Below are 22,712 nucleotides of genomic sequence, written 5' to 3'. Positions count from 1 at the left end.
TAAGAACTCTTGTATGAAAAAGCATGTATCTCCTAGTAATTCCCTCTCCTCCTGCAGTCCTTTGTTCTATTATTTCTTTTTCTAAAGGCCTTATAATACCCACCCCACAGGGTGACAAAAAGACTAAAAACCACAACTGTTCCTGATGAGTCTGTAAATGCAGAACGAGCTGGCCAGAAGAAAACTACCGGGCAGTCAGTGGTTATTGCCACAGTCTAGCACTTTCCCTCCAAGGTTCTCATTCTGGTGGGTTCCAGTTCCTGCTCCATTAGATGGCCATAGGCCAGTATACTCTAAGCTCTCAGTGTATACTGGGAACCTAATGCTCTCATCCACAAGAAAAAAGTACAAAAATGTCCCTATCTCCTTCAACTACAACATTTAAAACAATCTACATTGATATATAATTTTACTAATAAAGGTTAAAAAAAAAACTAAAACTACAGGTCAGGCACTGGTGGCTAATGCCTGTAATCGTAGCTACTCAGGAGGCTGAAATCTGAGGCTCAAGGGTTTGAAACCAGCCCAGGCAGGAAAGTCCAAGAGACTCTTATCTTCTTATTTCTAATTAATCACCACCATTACCCCAAGAAAAACACACCAAACAAACCAGAAGTGGAGCTGTGACTCCAAGTGGTAGAGTGCTAGCCTTGAGCAAAAAAGCTTAGGGTAGTGCCATGGCCATGAGTTAAAGCCTCCACCCCCTTCCCTGCCCCCCAATAAAGGCTAAAAATATAGGTTTATTAATTCAAACTTGACCACTACTCTGGTGTTGGTTGAAATAAAAGTTTGTGATTTCTCTAGTTTTACTTTCCTTTCCTTACCCTTCTCTTTGGAAAGACACTATTCCATTTTGAGGGAGATATGTTCCAGATATTCTAGGTTTAAATTCTGGAAATGTAATCTAGACCACCAAAAATCTAATTTACAAGTGACACAGCATAGTCCTAATATTAATTTGTAGATAAAGATATGCAGTAATACACATAACATGATCCTGTTTCCAATAGTGCAAAACCCTGACATTCAAGGCCCTTCAACACTGCCATTACTGCCAGAAAGCTCAGTAGTATGCTGGTAGCACAAGGGCTACCTATCCTTGAAACAAACCAGAATGCTCACCAGACATTCCATGTACTTCCAAACTTGCCATGCTCTGTAAATGGCCTCTTTAGAGGAGTCTGATCTCATTACCTATGTACACCTTCTTAAAAAAAACTAAAACCAGGGGCTGGGAAGGTGGCTCAGCGATAGAATGCTTGCCTTGTATGTATGAGGCTCTGGGTTCAATTCTTCAGCACCACATAAGCAGAAAAAGCCAGAAGTGGCGCTGAGGCTCAAGTGTTAGAGTGCTAGCTAGCATCGAGCTGAAGAGCTGAGGGATAGCACCCAGGCCCACAGCTCAGGCCCCACGACTAACAAAAAAACAAAGACCACAGGCTGGGAAGGTGGCTCAGTGGTAGAGTACTTGCCTTGCAATCATTAAGCACTGGGTTGGATTCCTCATGACCAACAAAAAACAAACAAATGAACAAACAAAGATCACACGAGTCACTGGTGGCTCACACCTGTAATCCTAGCTACTCAAGAGATTGAGATCTGAGGATCACAGTTCCAAGCCAGCTGGAGCAGGAAAGTCCATGAGACCTCATCTTCAATTAACCACCAAAAAAGCTGGAAGTGGAGCTGTGACTCAAGTGGTACAGTGCTAGCGCTGAACACAAAAAAGCACAGGGACAGCACCCATTCCCTGAGTCCAAGCACCATGCCCAGCCATAAACTGCATTATTTTCAACCACACAGGCCTAGAGCTGTAAGAATCCACTGAAAAAATCCTCCTCACTATAAGCTAATTTTGCAAGCCACACACTCAATGTACTCCTGAAAAACAAATTCATAAGACATTCATTATAAAATCAAAAGCAGGTGCTATACTCCCAAAGTAACATAAGCACATTTCAACCTACTTTTAAATGTGAAAGTTTAATCACAATGTATAATGTTGCTGACATTTTGAAAGAAATCAGGAGAGTTGGGCTAAACACTCTGCATCTAAAGCCATTGGTCATAAAAATCAAACAGACAAAAAAAAATCAACACTAAACTTTTACCTTTAGAGTTCTCAAATGAGGTTATTAAAAAAAAAAAATCTCTCTTTTCACAAAAAAAAAAAAAAAATCTCAAGGGTCTGGAACTGTGGCCTACTGGTAGAGTGCTTGCTTAGCATGCATAAATACCTGGGTTCGGGGTTGGGAAGGTGGCTCAGTGGTAGAGTGCTTGCCTTGCATGCCAGAGGCCCTGGGTTCGATTCCTCTGCACCACATAAGCAAAAAGAAAAAAGCCAGAAGTGGTGCTGTGGCTCAAGTGGTAGAGCGCTAGCCTTGAGCTGAAGAGCTGAGGGACAATGCCCAGGCCCAGAGTTCAGGCCCCACGACTGGACCGCCCCCCCCCAAAAAAAGCCCTGGGTTCAATTCCCCAGTATCATACGAACAGAAAAAGCCAGAAGTGGTGCTGTGGCTCAAGTGGTAGAGTGCTAGCCTTAAGCAAAAGAAGCTCAGAGACAGCCCCCAAGCCCTGAGTTCAAGCCCAGGACTGGCCAAATAAATAAATAAATAAATACCAGTACAAAAAAAGGCTAGAAGCAGGGCTTAGTGGTAAAGCCCCTGCCTAGCAAGTACAAGGAAGAATTCAAACACCAATAGCAATCACCCCTACCCCCAAAAGAAAGTCTATTTTAACACTACTAAAACATTTTTTTGAATGCACTGGGTATATGTAAATTATACTGTTGAATGTACTTTAATGGATCAGCAAAAGCTTCAGTGTAAGCATGAAATGATTAATAACAGCCATAACTAATTTCTACAACAATTTGAATGTTTCAAGCTCTATTCATGTAAATATAATCTAATTAAATTCTCACAATAACATTAGGAAATAGACATTATTAGTGAACATACTTCAATTTCACATTTGAAGAAATTGTGATTTAAAGTATACAACTCATGGACTGGGAAGGTGGCTTAGTGGTAGAGTGCTTGCCTCGCATGCATAAGCCCTGGGTTCAATTCCTCAGTATCACATAAATGGAAAAAGCCAGAAGTGGCACTGTGTCTCAAGTGGTAGAGTGTTAGGCTTGAGCAAAAGAAGCTCAGGGACAGTACCTAGGCCCTGAGTTCAAGCCCCAGGACTGGCAAAATAATAATAATTATAATTATAATGTATACAATTCAGCTGGTACTGGTGGGCTCACGCCTGTAATGCTAGCTACTCAAGAGGCTGAGCTCTGAGGATCACAGTCAAAACCAGCCCAGGCAGGAAAGTATGAGAGGCTCTTATCTCCAATTAGTAACCAGAAAACCAGAAGTGGCATTGTGGCTCAAAATGGCAGAGTACTAACCTTGAGCAAAAGAGATGAGGAACAGGGCCCAGCCTTCGGATTTTAAGCCCCATGACCCACAAAATAGAAAAAAAAAAAAAAGTGTACAACTCAGCTGGATGCCAGTGGCTCATGCCTATAATCCTGGCTACTCAGAAGACAGATCCAGAGGATCATTGTTCCATGCCAGGCCAGGTAGAAAAGTCCATGAAATTCCAGCTCCAAAATAATCAGTAAAAAGCTGAGTTGAAGGCATGACTCATAGTAAAATGCCATCCAAACAAGCAAGCTGAATAGGCCTGAGGCCCTAGAGTTCAAACCCCAGTAAAAGGGGCTGGGAAGGTGGCTCAGTGGTAGAGCGCTTGCCTTGCATGCCTGAGGCCCTGGGTTCGATTCCTCAGCACCACATAATCAAAAAGAAAAAAAAAAAGCCAGAAGTGGCTCAAGTGTTAGAGTGCTAGCCTTGAGTTGAAGAGCTGAAGGACAGCGCGCCCAGGCCCAGAGTTCAGGCCCCACAACCGGACCCAAAAAACAAAAACAAAAACAAAGAAACCAAACCCCAGTAAAGGAAAAACTAGGACTTGAACTTCAGATCTGATGGTAAACATAGGTTCTTTCCAATGTGACTCCTTTCGACTGCTGCAGTAGTAACCACCTGGCGCTAACACTCATGACAGTCCTGGAATTTCTACCTGAATGGACAGATTATGCTTGTAGCTTCTGTTCTATAGCACAGGGGTTCTAATAGGTTAAATTAACAAAACATGCTCAATGCATATGATTAAGTACAACACCCAAATCCACAAGGACCTGGTTTTCCCTCTACTTTTCTGGATGACCAAGAGCTGACTAGTTCATATACTGATAGGCTACTAACATGCTAGCAGTCACATCTAGGTTCATTGGGAGTACTCTAGGCTCCCAGATTCACAGCTCTTCTCCAGGAAGATAGAGTTACTTGCATGTCTTTTAAAGTTAATTTTGATGGGCTGGGATGTAGCTCAGTGGCAAAGCGCTTGCCTAGCAAGTGCAATGTCCTGAGTTCGATCCCCAGTACCAAAAAAGAAAAAAAATAGACAAAAATAATAAAGCTAATTTTGATCCTGATTATTTCCAGTCCACTAGAATTTAGTAATTTCTACCAGAGGAAGATCATTCCACAAAGATGATTCCTCAAAATGGCAAATAACCAAAAGGAAAGAAAAATATAAGCTGGTACCAGTGGCTAACACCTATAATCCTAGTTACTCAGGAGGCTGAGATCTGAGGAGTGCGGTTCAAAGCCAGACTGGGCAGAAAAGTCTATGAGACTCTTATCTCCAATAAACCACCAGAAAACTGGAAGTGGTTCAAGTGGTAGAGCTCTAGCCTTGAGTTGAAGAGCCCAGGGACAGGGTCCAGGCCCAGAGTTCAAGCCCTATAATCAACAACCACCAAAAAAGAGGGTCTGGGAAAGTGGCTTAGTGGTAGAGTGCTTGCCTTGCATGCATGAGGCCCTGGATTTGATTCCTCAGTACCACATAAGCAGAAAAAGCTGGAAGTGGTGCTGTGGCTCAAGTGGTAGAGGGCTACCCTTGAGTTGAAGAGCTGAGGGACAGCACCCAGGCCCAGAGTTCAGGCCCCACAACCAACAAAAAAGAAAAAGAAAAATCTAAAATTAAAAAAAAACAGGAAGTGGCGCTGTAGCTCAAGTGGTAGAGCGCTCGTCTTGAGCTGAAGAGCTGAGGGACAGCGCCCAGGCCCAGAGTTCAAGCTCCACGACCAACCAAAAAAAAAGACAACAACAACTTAACTCTTCTTCCACCCACAGCACTAAAAAAATAACTGAATTTGCACCCCAGGCTTTGAAGAGGAGAAAGGGTAGTAGGCTTGTATTTTAGCGGCAAGAAGAAATGCATCAGTTGTGGGAGATTAAGGAGTGTTGGCAGTGTTGGATAAGTGGGCCCAAAATAGATGCATTAAAACACAGTTATGATCCACACATATTTTTAGAAATTGTACTTTTATAACTTTCACATGTTTAGTTCAAAATTAATCTAGCTATCAGTTTTGTCTTTGGAAATGCCAGAGGTTCCTCCTATCTTCATAGTCACCATCAGAGCACAGCACCAATTATGATACTGACCTGCAACCTAACTGTTTTTTTTGTTTTTTTTTTTTTGCCAGTCCTGGAGCTTGCATTCAGGGCCTGGGCATCATCCCTGAGCTTCTTTCTTTCTTTCTTTCTTTTTCATCGGTCATAGGGTTTGAACTCTGGGCTTGGGTGCTATCCCTTAGCTCTTCAGCTCAAGACAAGCACTCTACTGCCTGAGCCAAAGCACCACTTCTGGTTTTCTAATGATTTATTGGGGAAAAGAGTCTCATGGAGGGTTGGGAAGGTGGCTCAGTGGTAGAGCGCTTGCTTTGCATGTATGAAGCCCTGGGTTTGATTCCTCAGCACCACATAAGCAAAAAGATAAAAGCCAGAAGTGGCGCTGTGGCTCAAGTGGTAGAGCACTAGCCTTGAGCTGAAGAGCTGAGGGACAGCGCCCAGGCCCAGAGTTCAGGCCCCACGACCGGTCCCCCCCCCCCCCAAAAAAAAAAAAAAAAAAAGTCTCATGGACTTTCCTGCCTGGGCTGGCTTTGAACCGTGATCCTCAGATCTCAGACTCCTGAGTAGCTAGGATTACAGGCCTGAGCCATCAGCGCCTGGCTCCTTAAGCTTCTTTTGCTCAAGGACAGCACACTACCACTTGAGCTTCGGCACCATTTCCAGCTTTTCCTGTTTATGTGGTACTGAGGAATCGAACCTAGGGCTTCATGAATGCTAGGGAAACACTCTACCACTAAGCCACATTCCCAGCCCAAACCTAATAGTTTCTGCTTCCACCACTCATCTCCCCTCCCCTTGTATCCCTGCCTCCAGCCAAAACAGTCTCACTCTGTATTTCCTGTTTTGTTTGCGGGTGGATGTGATGGTGGCACAGATTAAGAATAGCAGGAAGGAGGGCTGGGAAGGTGGCTCAGTGGTAGAGCGCTTGCCTTGCATGCATGAGGCCCTGGGTTTGATTCCTCAGCACCACATAAAGCAAAAAGAAAAAAGCCGGAAGTGGCGCTGTGGCTCAAGTGGTAGAGCGCTAGCCTTGAGCTGAAGAGCTGAGGGACAGCGCCCAGGCCCAGAGTTCAGGCCCCACAGCCGGACAAAAAAAAAAAAAGAATAGCAGGAAGGAAAAGAATGAAGAGACACTTGGTGGTCTCTTATGATCTGATCTCCTTTAATCATAAGAAGCTGCTAAAGCCAGGTGCTGGTGGCTCACACCAGTAATCCTAGCTACTCGGGAGGCTGAGATCTGAGGATGTGGTTCAAAGCAAGCCCAGGCAGGAAAGTCCTTGAGACTCTTATCTCCAATTAACCACCAGAAAACCAGAAGTGGCGCTGTGGCTCAAGTGGTAGAGAGCTAGCCTTGAGCTGAAGAGCTCAGGGACAGTGCACAGGCCCAGAGTTCAAGCCCCATGACTAGAAAAAAAAAATGCATTCTGGGCTGGGAAGGTGGCTCAGTGGTAGAGTGCTTGCCTTGCATGCAGGAGGCCCTGGGTTCGATTCCTCAGCACCACATAAGCAAAAAGAAAAAAGCTGGAAGTGGCACTGTGGCTCAAGTGGTAGAGCGCTAGCCTTGAACTGAAGAGCTGAGGGACAGCACCCAGGCCCAGAGTTCAGGCCCCACCACTGGACCAAAAAAAAAAAAAATGCATTCACAGAGTAGCAGAGGCCTTGACCAAGGTACTTCTCTGAACAAAGTTCTGCCCATCATCCTCTATTGTGCTGGACTTCATTTGTCATATTACTGATAAGGGTCCTAGGGCAGCCGTGAAGCTCCAACACTGGTAGGCATTGTCTGCTGCTAAGTTTTAACATTAGTGGTTGCTGCTGGCAGCAGGGCCAGAAAGGCTGTAACAGCAACAGAAGAAAATGCAGTATCATTAAGCCAACTTTACCATTTGATAACCATAACACCAATATTAAAGGATATGGCCTTATGAAAACCCGATGATTCTCTGCCTTCAGTAAAAGCTGGTTTTCAACTTCAGGAACTAATCTTTAGGGAGAAGACCCAAAGTCTATAGAGCATCATGATTGTTATTTGTGTTATATGTTTGCCCTTGTGTCCAATTCCTCTGGTCCTATCTTGTTTATATTGAAAGCCCAGAAGCTGTTTATATACATTAGAAAACTTAAAAGTAGGGCTGGGAAGGTGGCTCAGTGGTAGAGTGCTTGCCTTGCATGCCTAAGGCCTTGGGTTTCATTCCTCAGCACCAGATAAGCAAAAAGAAAAAAGCCGGAAGTGGCACTGTGGCTCAAGTGGTAGAGCGCTAGCCTTGAGCTGAAGAGCTGAGGGACAGCACCCAGGCCCAGAGTTCAGGCCCCACGACCGGACCCAAAAAAAAAAAAAAAAAAAAAGAAAGAAAACTTAAAAGTAAACTATATTTTTCAAAAGTGTGATTACGAGACTTTGTTGGTAACCTAGATTGCCAATTAGTGTTTTGTATGGCTCCTGGGCATCACAGACCATCTATGCCAGTCTTGATTATCTGGATTCTTAAAGATATGGTTTATTTCTATTACCCACAAAACTAACTTTCCTTTTGTCCAGAATTGAATTCATTCTACCATCTGCTTGCCAATCTCTTAAGAATACTGCTACAGGTAGCTGGGCACTGGTGGCTCACACCTGTAATCCTAGCTACTCAGGAGTCTGAGTTCTAAGGATCAAGGTTCAAAGCCAGCCCGGGCAGGAAAGTCCGTGAGACTCTTATCTCCAATAAAAACCACTAGCAAACCGGAAGTGGAGCATTGGCTTAAGCGGTAGAGCGCTTACCTTGAGCTGAAGAGCACAAGGACAGCTCCCAAGTCCAGAATTCAAGCCCCATGACCATCCAAAAAAAAAAAGAATACTGCTACAGGTAGAATCAGGAGATAGTTTCCTTGTCCTTCTGTACTCGTACCATTTATTTGCCTGTACTAATAATTTTCCTCAATCTGAGCTATTACCCTAGCACCAGGATTACTGTCAGTCCACAATACAGCACTAATTCTACAGAAAGGCACAGTGGTACACACCTTTATCTCAGCTATTTGGGAAACTTAGGTGGGAGGATCACTTGAGTTCACAAGTTCAACACTAGCCTGGATGGACAACACAGTAAAGTCCTGTTTAAAAAAAAAAAAAAAAACTGCTAGATCATCATTCCAAGATATAGAAGAACATGCAAAAGAAACATAAAAGGCTGCATGATCTATTTATCCTTACAGACAACTATGGACCTATTATGCACAGAGTGCCATACAATACTATAGAGGGCAAACCATCAGCAGGAGACATTTAAAAACTCTTACTTTATAACCTAGTGGCCTTGTGAAAGGATGTGTGCCCAATTTGCTGTAGAGGTGTGAAAATCTTTATAATGGGAGAATAAACACTAAAACGGCCTTCAAAAGTAAGCTTTTTTTTTTGGGGGGAGGGGGAGAGGAGTGTATTGAAATCTATAAAAAAAAAATAGCCATGTTTCTGACAAATTAGGCTTCTTCCCACAATACACATGAACTGGTGCCAGGATTCGTGATCTGTCATGGTAGTGACAAGAGAACAAGAAATACTGCTGCTAGCTGGTAGAGATTACAGCTCTATAATTGTAGTATGGCCTCTCATTCCACCAGTTTGGTTTTTTTATTTAATGCTGGTGCTTTAAGCCACTTTTAGAAATACATTTTTGTTTAAAAACTTTTCCATTTTATTTAACCCCTTTTTGTAGATTTGGCATAAGGAATGCAAGGATTCAAAGTTAATAGTATCAAAATGATACAAGACAGACTAAAGTTCACTGGGAGCTCATGGCTCATGCCTGTAATCCTAGTTACTCAGGATTACTTCTGAGAGCAGGAGGATCAAGGCTCAAAGCCAGCTCATAGGTATTAAAGTCCTCAAGACTCTTTTTCCAATAAGCCAGAAAAATGCTAGAATAGTATGGATCAAGTGGTAATGGGACAGCTATAAGGAAAAAAGCTGAACAAGAGTGTGAGGCCCAAGCAATGTATCTCATACCCGTAATCAGCTACTCAGGATGCTGAGATTTGAGGATTAAGGTGTTTTTTTTTTGTTTTTGTTGGTTGTGGGGCCTGGGCACTCTCCCTGTGCTCTTCAGCTCAAGGCTAGCCCTCTACCACCTGAACCACAGCACCACTTCCAGTTTTATGGTGGTTAATTGGAGGTTAAGAGTCTCATGCACTTTCCTGCCCAGGCTGGCTTTGAACCTCAATCCTCAGATCTCAGCCTCCTGAGTAGCTAGGATTACAGGCATGAGCCACTGGCACCCGGCCTGTGGATTAAGGTTTAAAGTCAGCTCAGGCAGAAAAATCCATGAGACTCATATCTCTAATTAAAAAGCTGGAAGAGAAGCTGTAGCTGAGCTTAACCAGTGGAAGTGTGACTTAAGTAATAGAGCACCAAGTGAGACTGAGAGATAGAGTTTAAGACCAAACTGGCTTGCCGGGCATCTTGACTCAGGCCTGTAATCCTAGCTACTCAGGAGGCAGAGATCTGAGGATAGCAGTTCAAAGCCAGCCCAGGCAGGAAAGTCTGTGAGAATCTTATCTCCAATAAACCACTCAAAACTGGAAGTGGTATTGCGGCTCAAGTGGTAGAGTGCTAGCCTTGAGCTGAAGAGCTGAGGGACAGCATCCAGGCCCAGAGTTCAAGCCCCATGACAAAAAAAAAAAGATCAAACTGGAAACCGGCACACTCACAAACACTAAACATTGTGCTCCAAGTTAAAGCCCTGATAGAGGGACAGGGTGGGGGAGTTGATTAAGTGGGGGAAGAGGGGTAATACGTACACATATATATATATATATATATGGAAAACTTTCCCTCTAAGTTTCCATTTTTCCGGACTCCCAAGAGTCTTTTTTTTTTTGGGTCCAGTCATGGGGCCTGAACTCTGGGCCTGGGTGCTGTTCCTGTGCTCTTCAGCTCAAGGTGAGAGCGCTGCCGCTTGAGCCACAGCTCCACTTCCGGTTTTCTAGTGGTTTATTGGAGATAAGAGTCTCACGGACTTTCCTGCCCTGTCTGGCTTTGAACCGCAATCCTCAGATCTCAGCCTCCTGAGTAGCTAGGATTACAGGCATGAGCCACTGGCGCCCAGCTCTTCCAAGAATATCTTTAACACACCATGGTGTCACTCATCTGCCCACTCCTTTGCCCACAACATCACTCTAATTCACTCCTTCACTCTATCCCACTGCTACCACAGCTCTCACTTCCAGAATAGCATTCCCCAACCCATTCCTTCTGGAAAGAAGCCCAGAGTTCATTCTGCACGTCACCCTCACACAAGCTTTTCCTGTGAAGAACAATATGGCTTCCTAAACAAATTGAACCCAAATTCCCCATCTCTTAAATCAAGGCTTCTAGGCCCTCAACTTCCTTCCTGCTGGCATCCCCCATATTATTATTGGTTAATAATATGCCACTAGCCCCAATCCACACTCAAACATTCTGGGGTGTCATGTAAAACTCAATTCTTACCCTCAATCATGCTGGGTCCTCTTTTCCTAACACATGTTGACCCCTGTTTTCTAACTAAGTACATTTTACTCATTTCTTAAAACCCCAGATTGTCTACTTGAATCCTGTGCCTCTAAAATGAAGTACCTCTAAAGCACAGGCTCTTTTACATTTTTTCTAATTGTCCATATACTTTAAATTCTGACTCTAAAGACACTTGTCTAAATGAACTGAAATGGCTAAAGGTAATTTAATCAGTTCATCAATTTAGAAAAGCATTCTTCCTGGAAAGTAGGGAACATGTCCAGTTTAAAATCATCACTGTACCTAGAATAGTGCCTTACATAAAGGACTCAATCTGTTCTTGTCAACTAAGATAGAACTTGCAGACTACAAAATGTGCTCTATAAAAAGCATCCTACAGTTTTCTTAAATTTGGATTTTTAAAATTCATTTTTAAAATTTGGTTTTTGATACTCATAAAGTTTAAAAAATTAAAAATCAAAGCCGGATGCTGGTAGCTCACGCCTGTAATCCTAGCTACTCAGGAGGCTAAGATCTGAGGATCGCAGAAGTGGCACTGTGGCTCAAAGTGGTAGAGTACTAGCCTTGAGCAAAAGAGTCCAAGGACAGTGCCTGCGCCCTGAGTTCAAGCCTCACAACCAAACAACCAAACAACCAAGCCCACATATCCATCTAGGATATGACTATGTTGATAAAGCATTTCTTGAAAATATCAATTACATCTGCATTAATGTGACTGAATTACTTTATGACCCTGAGTTCAAGCCCTAGTACCAGCATACAAAAAAAAAAAATTCTATCGACCTCCACTTCCAACTTATTCTAATATTAACTATGTTCAAAATACAGATATGACATACATTGTTGGTTTTGAACCACTATCAAATGTCATTAAAGCAGCATCTAATGCCTAATTATAGTTTATTTATGTGTCCGTAAAAAGTTTCAGGATATGCCAGGCACCAGTGGCTCAAGCCTGTAATCCTAGCTACTCAGAAGGCTGAGGTCTGAGGATTGAAGTTTGAAGCTAGCCTGGGCAGAAAAAGTCCCTGTGAGGCTCTTATCTCCAATTAACCACTCAGAAAACCAGAAGTGGAGCTGTGGATAAATGTGGCAGAGTGCTAGCCTTGAGCAAAAGAAACTCAGGGACAGTGTATAGGCCCTACATTCAAGTCCCATGACCAAGGGGGGAAAAAAAAAAGGCACAGGAAATGTGCAAAGTAAAAAAAAAAAAAAAGCCTTCAGTAGTAACTGAGGCACAGCTAGACTGGAGAACTGAAAATAAAAAGTATATCTATTTATCTATCTATAAATTGGAGAACTAGAACATTATGTATCAAATACCCAACACAAATCCTCCTAGATTGGGACTGGAGACATGGCTTAGATAGTAGGGTTCCTGCCAATGAGTGTATCAGATAGCGAGTTCAAGTCTCAGTCTCAGATGGAAAAAAAAAAAAAAAGAATGATCCTTTTAGATGTCAAAGACTCTAGTTCAATGACCATAAGGAATCCTAAGTATCCTATTATAGGATTTTCGGCAGGGGGAGTGAGGTGCTTGACTGGAATATATTGTAAACATGTATAGAAATGTAACGATGAAATCCCTCTCTATGTAACTAAGGTAAGCTGATAACACTAATTAAAATTTAAAGATTCAGAACAGATTTACAACATAAAGATACATAACTTACAATTGGGCTGATACTAAAGATTATAGGACACCCTCCAAGACACTGGAAATATACACAGTACAGGAAGCCTCTGGAAAATATTTATTTATTTATTTATTTTGGATCCGGTCGTGGGGCCTGAACTCTGGGCCTGGGCGCTGTCCCTTCAGCTCTTGCTCAAGGCTAGGGCTCTACCACTTGAGCCACAGCGCCACTTCAGGCTTTTTTTCTTTATGCTTATGTGGTGCTGAGGAATTGAACCCAGGGCCTCATGCATGCAAGGCAAGCGCTCTACCACTGAGCCACCTTCCCAGCCCTGTGGAAATTTTTTTTTTTGGGGGGGGGGGGGGGAGGGTTCCGGTCTGAACTCTAGGCCTGGGCGCAGTCCTTCAGCTCTTCAGCTCAAGGCTAGGGCTCTACCACTTGAGCCACAGCACCACTTCTGCCTTTTTTCTTTTTGCTTATGTGGTGCTGAGGAATCGCACCCAGGGACTCAGGCATGCGAGGCAAGCGCTCTACCACTGAGCCACCTTCCCAGCCCCTCTCTGGAAAATATTTAACATGCTGGTAGACACTAGCTTTCAGTATGCTTTGGCTATCAGTTCCTCCACTAGACAAGAATTTCAAAGTGGGGAATGATTACACATCATTTATATATTTAACAAACAATACTCAGCATCTCCACATTCTAAATTTTAGAGACAGAGAAGTGAATTAAGCTAACAAAATCAGACAAAAATCTCTTTCCTCCCAGACAGCTTGCCTTCTAGTGAAGAAAACAGGCAATAAAACAAAAACATAATTTTTCTGCTGGCAGTATGTCCTACTAAGAAAAAAAGAAGTATCAGAGACACAAAATGACCACAGATTAGTGTCTGATTTATCATACTGATCATAAAGACCTACCTGATACAATGGTAACTTAGCAAAGACCTGACATGAAGGATGAACCATACAGACAACATGAGGAAGAAAACAGAACAGAGGCCAGTGTGGCTGGAAGAGAGGGATGAGTAAGAGGGAGAGTGGGAAGAATGATGTCAGCCATGGCAGGGCCTAAGTGGTCACAGTTAAGACTTTGGATTTACTCTGCAAGTGTCATGATCTGATTTCTATGTTGAAAAATTATTCTAGCAGCTGTGGTAGAGAAGACTATAAGGGCAGAAGCTGGAAGGCCTATTACCTGGCAACAGTCCAACGGTAATAGTCCAGGTAACAGGCAGAATCCGGCAAAGCTAAAGTTGCACAGTGAAGGGTGAAGAGTCAATGTCTAGAGTTGGGTTCTCTGCCAGAGTGGATGTGGGTATGAGAAAGGGAAAAGTCAAGGATGATTCCAAAGTTTATAACCTAAAGGAGGAAGAAATTATTTTTCTGAAAGCATAGATTGCTATTACTCCAAGGGAGGTGAAGTTTTGTTGTTGTTTTTGCCAGTCCTGGGTCTTGAACTCAGGGCCTAGGCGCTGTCCTTGAGCTCCTTTTGCTCAAGGCTAGTGTCTACCACTTAAGCCACAGTGCCACTTCTGGCTTTTTCTGTGATTAACTGGAGATAAGAGTCTCATGAGCTGGGAATGTGGCTTAATGTTAGAGTGCTAGCATGCATGAAGCCCTGGGTTCGATTCCTCAGTACCACATAAACAGAAAAAGCCAGAAATGGTACTGTGGTTCAAGTAGTAGAGTGCTAGCCTTGAGCAAAAGAAGCTCAGGGGCAGTGCTCAGGATCTGAGTTCAAGACGCAGGACTGGCAAAAAAACAAAAACAAAAAAACCAAAACCTGGGCTGGGAAGGTGGTTCAGTGGTAGAGCGCTTGCCTTGCAGGCATGAGGCCCTGGGTTCAATTCCTCAGCACCACATAAGCAAAAAGAAAAAAGCCAGAAGTGGTGCTGTGGCTCAAGTGGTAGAGTGCTAGCCTTGAGCTGAAGAGCTGAGGGACAGCGCCCAGGCCCAGAGTTCAGGTCCCACGGCCGGACCCCCCCCCCAAAAAAAGCTGCTTTTTGGGGGAGAGGCAACTATGTGTGCAGAACTCTGTCCCAGCCGCTCCTGCTCCTGCTCCTGCTCCTGACTATAACTGCTGTTTGCTTGAGGAACAAGTGGATCAGAAGCTAGGTCTCAGCGATGGCTTTTAAAGACACCGGAAAAACACCTATGGAGCCAGAGGTGGGATTCACTGGATTCGGATCACCCTCACCAGCAGAAATGTGAAGTCTCTAGAGAAGGTATGTGCTGACCTGATTTGAGGCACCAATGAAAAGAATCTCAAAGTGAAAGAACCAGTGAGTATGCCCACCAAGACTGAGAATCACTACAAGAAAAATCCCTTGAGGTAAAGGTTCTAAGACATGGGATTGCTTCCAGATGAGGATCCACAAGTGACTCACTGACTTACACAGTCCATCAGTAACTTCCATCAGTATTGAGCCAGGAGTGGACGTTGAGGTCACCACTGTAGATGCCTAAGTCAAATGTTTTTAATAAACTGACTTATTGCTTATTATTAAACAACAACAACAACAAAAAACCAACTATGTGGGGCTGGGTGCCAATGGCTCACACCTGTAATCTTAACTACTCAGGAGACTGAGATTTGAGGATCATGGTTCAAAGCCAGCCTGGAGAGGTAAGTCCAGAGATTCTTATCTCCAATTAATCACCAGAAAACTGAAGTGGCACTGTGGCTCAAAGTGGTAGAGCACTAGGCTTGAGCAAAAGAGTTCACAGATAGTGCCTAGGCCCCAAGTTCAAGCACCATGGCCGACCAAAAAAAAGAAAAGTCAATATTTTGAGAAATGAACAGCAGAAATGTCCAGTCACTACAGCAAGCTGATTGAAAGCACCCATTGTGATCTTAGAGAAACAATATTAGACAATGAACAAGATGTACACCAAGAATTCCAACCAGTCAGGGACCTACTAGAAGCCATTTGTCATGGTTAATGCCACTGGGGGGATTGCCACCTGAGCCTCACTCCCTTCTCTAGAGCCTGTGGAAGGTGTGGTCTACAGTGACGTACTTCTAGCTACTCCACTGGGGCATTTTAGAGACAAACACTCAGGCCACCAGAGTCTGTGCCCACTGAGGATCTCTGGTTGTCTCTCATCTCTCCATCCAACCTGGTGAGTTAAAGGAAAAAAACGAGAAACAGTTCCTCTTTACTTGAGAGATACAAGGCTTCTAGTGGAAAACTCAATAAACACCCAAGTGTTAAATTTAAAAGTTTTTTTTTGTTTTGTTTTGGGTCCCATCATGGGGCCTGAACTCTGGGCCTGGGCACTGTCCCTCAGCTCTTCAGCTCAAGGCTAGCGCTCTACCACAGCGCCACTTCCAGCTTTTTTCTTTTTTTGCTTATGTGGTGCTGAGGAATCGAACCCAGGGCCTCATGCATGCAAGGCAAGTGCTCTACCACTGAGCCACCTTTCTAGCCCAGTTTAAAAGTTTTATCCTGTCTTTTTTTAGAAATAGTTTTAATGTACAAGGCAACCTAACTGAGACAAACTTAGTACTCATTTTTCCCCTTCATTTAAAATAAGACTCTTTAGGAACAGCTTTGACTTACCTAGGCATAGTGATGTCATTTAGTATTTATTCTGCATCACTGAGCTTTCTAAAAGTATTTCACAATCTTATATCCAATATAGAATAATAATATCTTACTCAGCAAGTTTGATTTCTGTTTATGATAAGTATCAAATACAAGATTATACATATATGTGTGTGTGTATATATATATATATAAAATTGGCACTAAGGTTTGAACTTAGGGCTTTGCACTTGCAAAGGAGACACTCTCCCACTTGAGCCTCTCCACCAGTCTTTTATTAACTTATTAATTAATTATTTATATGGGGGGGGCTGGTCCTAGGGCTTGTTAATTTTAGTTTATGAACATGAAAAGCAGCCAGAAGTTTAGAAAAAAAAGAATTCATTTCCACCATGCTGTTGGATCCCCACTAAACTCTAGGCTTCCCTCCCTGTCTATTTCCTTCATATTTGTAGCAGAGAACCTAGCATTCAATGAGGCTAGGTTCTAAAATTCTGGCTCTTCTCATTGCTGGACAATAAATAAAGTTCCTCAGGCTGAAGAACTCAAGGACAGCACTCAGGCCCAGAGTTTCAAGGCCCATGACCAACAAACAAAAAAAAATAATAAATAAATAAAACTGGTTGAATGTCCTAGGAAGTTCAAATTTCATTTTCCCACAATGTATGGCAGCTAGTACTTCCAGTCTCTGGCAGATCTATTAAGAACATAAAAAGTTCTCCTGGAACTAAAAAATTATTTTCCTTCCAACACAATTATATAATCTGAGAGTTGAATAGCACCCTAGGAATTATTTTGTAGTACAAAAATCACTTCTAATAAGGGAACCTCAATTAAAACTACTCTGGATAGAGAGAACTGCTTATCATTAAAATCCCACATAACAAGAGTGCCACACCCATAGTAGGCTTGTGTAATTGAACTTAAAAGTCTAAAATCAGCCCACTTCATTAATTTTCTTTTTCTTCCCAGGCTTTAGCTTTAACACCCACTGAATCTATAATTAAAGATTTACATGATTCTTCTGTTCATTAACCAATGTTCAAAAAGAAATTCACTAAAGAAAACTCCATAACAGGCAAATGCTTTAATCTACTAAAGAAACCTCTTTTAACAGTTTAAAATTTTAAGCTTCTAAAATACGAGTCTTATGGCTTGTTCGACTTGCACAGGGCAGTTGGGTAGCTGCAACTGGAAAGTTATTGTAAAACATTAGCACTATTAATTTCAGTACACCGTAAAACTTTTAACAACAAAAAAGGGAAATTAATTAATCACCTTCATAAGGTTTCCAATTTATCCAAAATACATGTTTTCAAATTCTAGTATGTTTTTTTTTAAGTCTTGCATCATTCATACAACTAAATTATACAGCATCCTACTTATAATTGGGGTGCTCACAGACTTAACCATAGTAGTGCATAGTAAGACATGTTATTATGCTAATTAGTTTTTCCTCCAGTTACCAGCCTGTGATCCCATCTGATTTCCTATAATATGACATGATAATGAAGAGAACAAAGCCTCAAGAATAGTCACCACCACCAATAGTTGTATTTTACCCAAGTATGCATTCCAAACAGTTCATAAGTTACAGCAGGTCCCTGTTCAGTAGCACTCAAGCCCAACATCTTCTTTGGGGGCTTTTCATAATAAATGCCTGGACACAAAGTATGTATTTCCAAATCTTTCCTGCTTTTCTGAAGAGGGAGACACACGCCATCCTTCAACAGCACAATTAGTGCTTCACAAATTTTCTCCAGGCAATCCTTTAAATTTCCATTTCCTTTTAAATATCTCTGGACTGCAGCTCCTGGCAGCCCAGCTGTCCCTTTCATCACAGCTTCTTTTCATAACTAACGGGTCAAGTTCCGTTCCCCCATTTCAACACGAAGCACTGTACTGCAGGCCCTGCCACCAGAGCCCACTGCTAAATGCTGTAATGTAACAGATTGGATTTCACTGTCCTTCATTGTTTCCAGGCTAACTGCCATTTTACCACCATACACACGAGAGAAATGTGTTCCCACAGGCATCTTATGAATTTCCAAAAGGAGCTATTCTTTGTGGATTTGCAAAGCATGTGCCTTTCTCTAAAATCCCTTCATCACCACAGAAACAGCGTTGGGAAACTGAGATTCCCCACAACTCCCTCCCCCGCCCCTCAAGTTACCCTAAGCAAACAAACCAAAAAGAAAAAAAAAGAAAGAAATGGATTCTAAAATACTTTATTTTCTAGGAAATTTAATCCTAAGGATCTTCCCACAGGGCAGTAGAAGACTACCAGAGCAAAGATCTTAAATCTCGCCGTAGGTTCTTTCCAGTTAAAATGAAAACGTTTCAGTCCGCAGAAATCATTTTATCAAACGTCCTTTCTTCTTGGGCCACACCGTGAGGAATAGCCAGCAAACTGGAAAAACTAAACACGACGCCCTAAATCTCTCTAAGACCTCCCCCAAACCTACCCCCGCCGCCGGGCTCACAGACCCTTAATCCCCCGGCACATCCCAAATGTGCCTAGGAAACCGACCACTTCTCGGCCACAAAGGCCGGCCTGCGCCTCGTGCCCCGCGGGCCTCCGCACACACGTGCGGCGCTGACAGGCGCGGAGCAGCCGGGCTCCGAGCAACGTCGGGGACCCTAGTCCACCGCCCTCCCCCGCGGCCAGGCTCCCAGGTGACAGGCGAGGGCCCCGGCGAGGCGGGCCCCCGCTCCGGCCGCGCTCCCACCCACTTCCCCTCGCCCCTTCTCCTTCCCCCTTTCTCGCCTCAGGAAACCCCGCCGGAACTTCTTCGGGGCCGAGCGGAGCGACACACACCCCGGGCCCCGGCCCCGGCCCCGGCCCCGGCCCCGGCCCCGGCCCCAGCCCCAGCCCCGGCCGGCGCCCCCAGCCCGGCGCCTCACCTCCTCCTCACTCTCGCTACGGAAACACAGGCACGCGGCCCGCTTCTTGTAGCCGTCGCCGTCATAGGTACGAGTCTGGTTCGACTTGAGCTTCATCATCCTCCGGGCGCGGGTGGGAGAGCGGTGCGGGTCGCGGAGTCGAGGGGCGGGGAGCCTGCTCGGGGCGGCCGCGCACGCGCGCGCTCGCGGGACGGCCGAGGAAAGCAGCGAGGAGAGGGGAGGGAGCCGCTTTCTCCGCTACACTGCTCCGCCGCTCGCCGGCCGCGGCCGCCTCATTCCCGTCGACCCAAGTTTCGCGCCTCCGCCACCGCCGTCACGAATGCTGTCGCCGCGGCTGCCACGGCCGCCGCCCCCTCTGCTGCCGCTAACCCCGACGACGATCGCGCCGCCATCTTGGGCGCGCTGCGTCAGCGGCGTAAGGCCGCTGCGGCGAGCGGACGGCGCCGCGCACTCTCGGCGTAAGCGCTGTTCGGGAATCCCGCCCTCCCAGGGCCGCGAGGCGTAAACGAACGTCTGGAAGAAGAGCTCCGCGCGGGTGCGGACGACGGCTACGCAGGCGGCGTGGGCGAGGGGCCTGGTGACGCGCGCGGCGGGAGACCGGGCACGCTGGCGGGGGTGGGGGGGTGGGGGGCGGGAGCGGGGAAGGGGAGGAAACCCCACCGTCCCGCAGCCCCGGTCAGCGGGAAGCAGGGCCCTTGCCCAAGGTCATGGCTCGAGTCCGCCGCCCCGGCTGGCCCAAGGTCGCGGCTCCGGGGCTCGGGTCCTGCCGGCCGGCCGCGGAGGCGTTGCTCTGGGGGAAAGTCTGCGGGAAGATGTGGAATGGAATGAAACGCGAGGAAGAGGCGCAGCCCGCGCTGTCTGGGACTGGGAACTGCACGGGAGCGATGCCTGAAGCTCTGGATCCTGACGGACCGGAGCTGGTCCGTTAGAACAGTTGTTTATTCTGCAGATAGCAAATGCTGGGTTGGTAGAGAGCTGGCCTAGTAGTGCAGGGCCCTGGGCGGAAAGAAAATGTACAATGCTGCCCACAGTAAGGCAGAAGTTTGATGTCTCTGAACTATCCACGTGATAATGAAGTTTATTGTTTCATTGCTTGACATCCTCAGCCCCTTCCCACCTAGCCTTCCGCCCTTTAGGGTTTTTCTTTTGCCACCCGATATTGACACTCCTCCAACCCCTGTCAAATCCATCCACTCAAGGCAGCAAGAGAAATCCTTACCACATACTGATCAAGTTGTGCCTGGTAGTTTTCTTTCTTTTCCTTCCTTCCTCTCTCCCTGTTTCTTTTTCTTTTTGGTCAGTCCTGGGGCTTGAACTCTGGGCATGGACGCTGTCCCTCAGCTCTTCAGCACTCTTGTCACTTGAGCCACAGCACTACTTCCAATTTTCTAGTGGTTAATTGGAGATAAGAGTCTCATGGACGGGCTGGGAAGGTGGCTCAGTGGTAGAATGCTTGCCTTGCATGCATGAGGCCTTGGGTTTGATTCCTCAGCTCCACATAAGCAGAAAAAGCTGGAAGTGGTGCTGTGGCTCAAGTGGTAGAGCGCTAGCCTAGAGCTGAAGAGCTGAGGGACAGCGCCCAGGCCCACAGTTCAGGCCCCACTACCAACCAAAAAAAAAAAAAAAAGTCTCATGGACTTTCCTGCCCGGGCTGGCTTTGAACCATGATCCTCAGATCTCAGTCTCCTGAGTAGCTAGGATTACAGGCATAACTTGCAATCTGACACTGGCTTTCACTCATTGGCTGGCACTCTACCACCTGAGCCACACTTCTACCCCAGCACCTGGTAGTTATGCCTGGTATAAAACTCTATAGTTGTTCTTCCTTGCATCTTAGGTAAAATTTCAAACACTACCAGGAGATTAATATGCTAGCTTTGCCTTTCACTTTATCTTCTATATTCCAGTCATTCTAAATGATCTATGTAATACTTTCTTGAACCTCTAGACTTTTTCTTTGAACATGGTATATTTGCTTTCTGGAAAGGACTCTCAAACACTGCATTTTCATTTTCTTGCTTCTCCCTTTTGTCTAGACGGGCTAGATTATATTTGCCCATTAAACAAAAAAAAAAAACAGTCAGGCGCCAGTGGCTCACACCTATAATCCTAGCTACTTGGGAGGCTGAGATCTGAGGATCACAGTTCAAAGCCAGCGCATGCAGGCAACTCCGTGAAACTCTTAGCTCTAATAAACCACCAGAAAACTGGAAGTGGTGCTGTAGCTCAAGTGGTAGAGCACTAGCCTTGAGCTGAAGAGCTGAGGGACAGGTTCAGGCCCTGAGTTCAAGCCCCACAATGAACAGCAACAACAACAAAAAGAACGATTAAAAGTAACTTCTAGGTAGCCCTCCCTAACTGCTTCTGTGCCTCCTAGTGCCTAGGTTCTGATTTATCACATCATTTGCCACACAGTTGTCATTGTCTTCTTGTATTTATTCACTGTATATTTCAGTGTTTTTGAAGAAAGGGGCTGGTTCTTAATTATCCTTATTTCACGGAGCAGTTATCATGAAACCAGGTATAGAACACAGCGCGCGCGCACGCACACACACAGCTAAACAACGAAAGAGCATCTATTGTCCATTAGAGCAGTATTATAATTGTGGAGTCATCAGTTGCCCAGTATAGAATGACCTCACATCCATGGGAGCCTTCATCCAACATACCTAAAAGCCTTCTGAATGAAGATCATACAGCATTCTCTTGATCCCACATCTGGAGCCATCTGAAATAACTTCCAAGAGAGGTGGTGAGTTAAATACAGAAGACAGATTTTTTTCACAGGTTTCTTACTCCATCTTGGACCTGGAAGTAGGCATTACTAGGGCAATAAATGTAAGAATAACAACAATAAGGTGAGGTAGGCACCAGTGGCTCATACCTGTAATCCTAGCTACTCAGGAGACAAATCTGAAGATCATGGTTCAGAGCCAGCCTGGGCAGGAAAAAACATGAGAAACCACCAGAAAACTGGAAGTGGCACTGTGGCTCAAAGTAGTAGAGTACTAGACTTGAGCAAAAGAGTTCAGGGACAGCATTCAGGCCCTGAGTTTGAAAGGAAAAAAAAAAGCGGGGAGGGTGGGGGGGGAAGAATTTTGATGGCTACTGAAGCCTGTACATTGTGGTTTATTTATATCATGTTTATTTTGTATGTTTGAATGGTAGAGCAATGGCTTAATACGTACAAGACAACATCTAAATAAATGTTTTTGATTTCAATGGAAGGTGAAATTTTCAGATATCAAAATATTAGTTGACCATCCCCCATATTAAGAAACTTAACCTCTAACTTAAAAAAAAATTGTTACAGCCGGCGCCGTGGCTCACACCTGTAATCCTAGCTACTCAGGAGGCTGAGATCTGAAGATCACGGTTCAAAGCCAGCCCCAGCAGGAAAGTCCAAGAAACTTTTATCTTCAATAAACCACCAGAAAACTGGAAGTGGTGCTGTGGCTCAAGTGGTAGAGCACTAGCCTTGAGCTGAAGAGCTGAGGGACAATGCCCAGGCCCAGAGTTCAAGCCCCATGACCAACAACAACAAAAATTGTTATTATAAAGATGATGTCGGGTTGGGAAGGTGCTCAGTGGTAGAGTGTTTGCCTTGCATGCATGAGTCCCTGTCAATTCCTCAGCAGCACATTAGCAGAAAAAG

General features: G+C 44.7%; 1 protein-coding gene and 1 pseudogene across 1 annotated transcript in view; one reads left to right on the top strand and one right to left on the bottom strand.

Moving 5' to 3' along the window:
• Window positions 1–19,431, bottom strand: part of LOC122111065 (diphosphoinositol polyphosphate phosphohydrolase 1) — a 50,605-nt gene extending 31,174 nt beyond the window's left edge. The window contains exon 1 of the mRNA XM_042683766.1: window positions 19,058–19,431. Within this exon, the coding sequence (XP_042539700.1) occupies window positions 19,058–19,156 (99 nt within the window). The 5' untranslated portion in view covers window positions 19,157–19,431. The remainder of the gene's footprint in view (window positions 1–19,057) is intronic.
• LOC122111067 lies at window positions 14,729–15,071 on the top strand (annotated as a pseudogene).
• Window positions 19,432–22,712: the final 3,281 nt, after the last annotated feature.

Source organism: Dipodomys spectabilis, unplaced genomic scaffold (genome assembly GCF_019054845.1).
Source record: "Dipodomys spectabilis isolate Male_0828 unplaced genomic scaffold, ASM1905484v1 ptg000085l, whole genome shotgun sequence".
Classification (NCBI taxonomy): domain Eukaryota; kingdom Metazoa; phylum Chordata; class Mammalia; order Rodentia; family Heteromyidae; genus Dipodomys; species Dipodomys spectabilis.
Note: the sequence above shows the minus strand (reverse complement) of the source record. Positions and strands in the feature narration are given on the sequence as shown.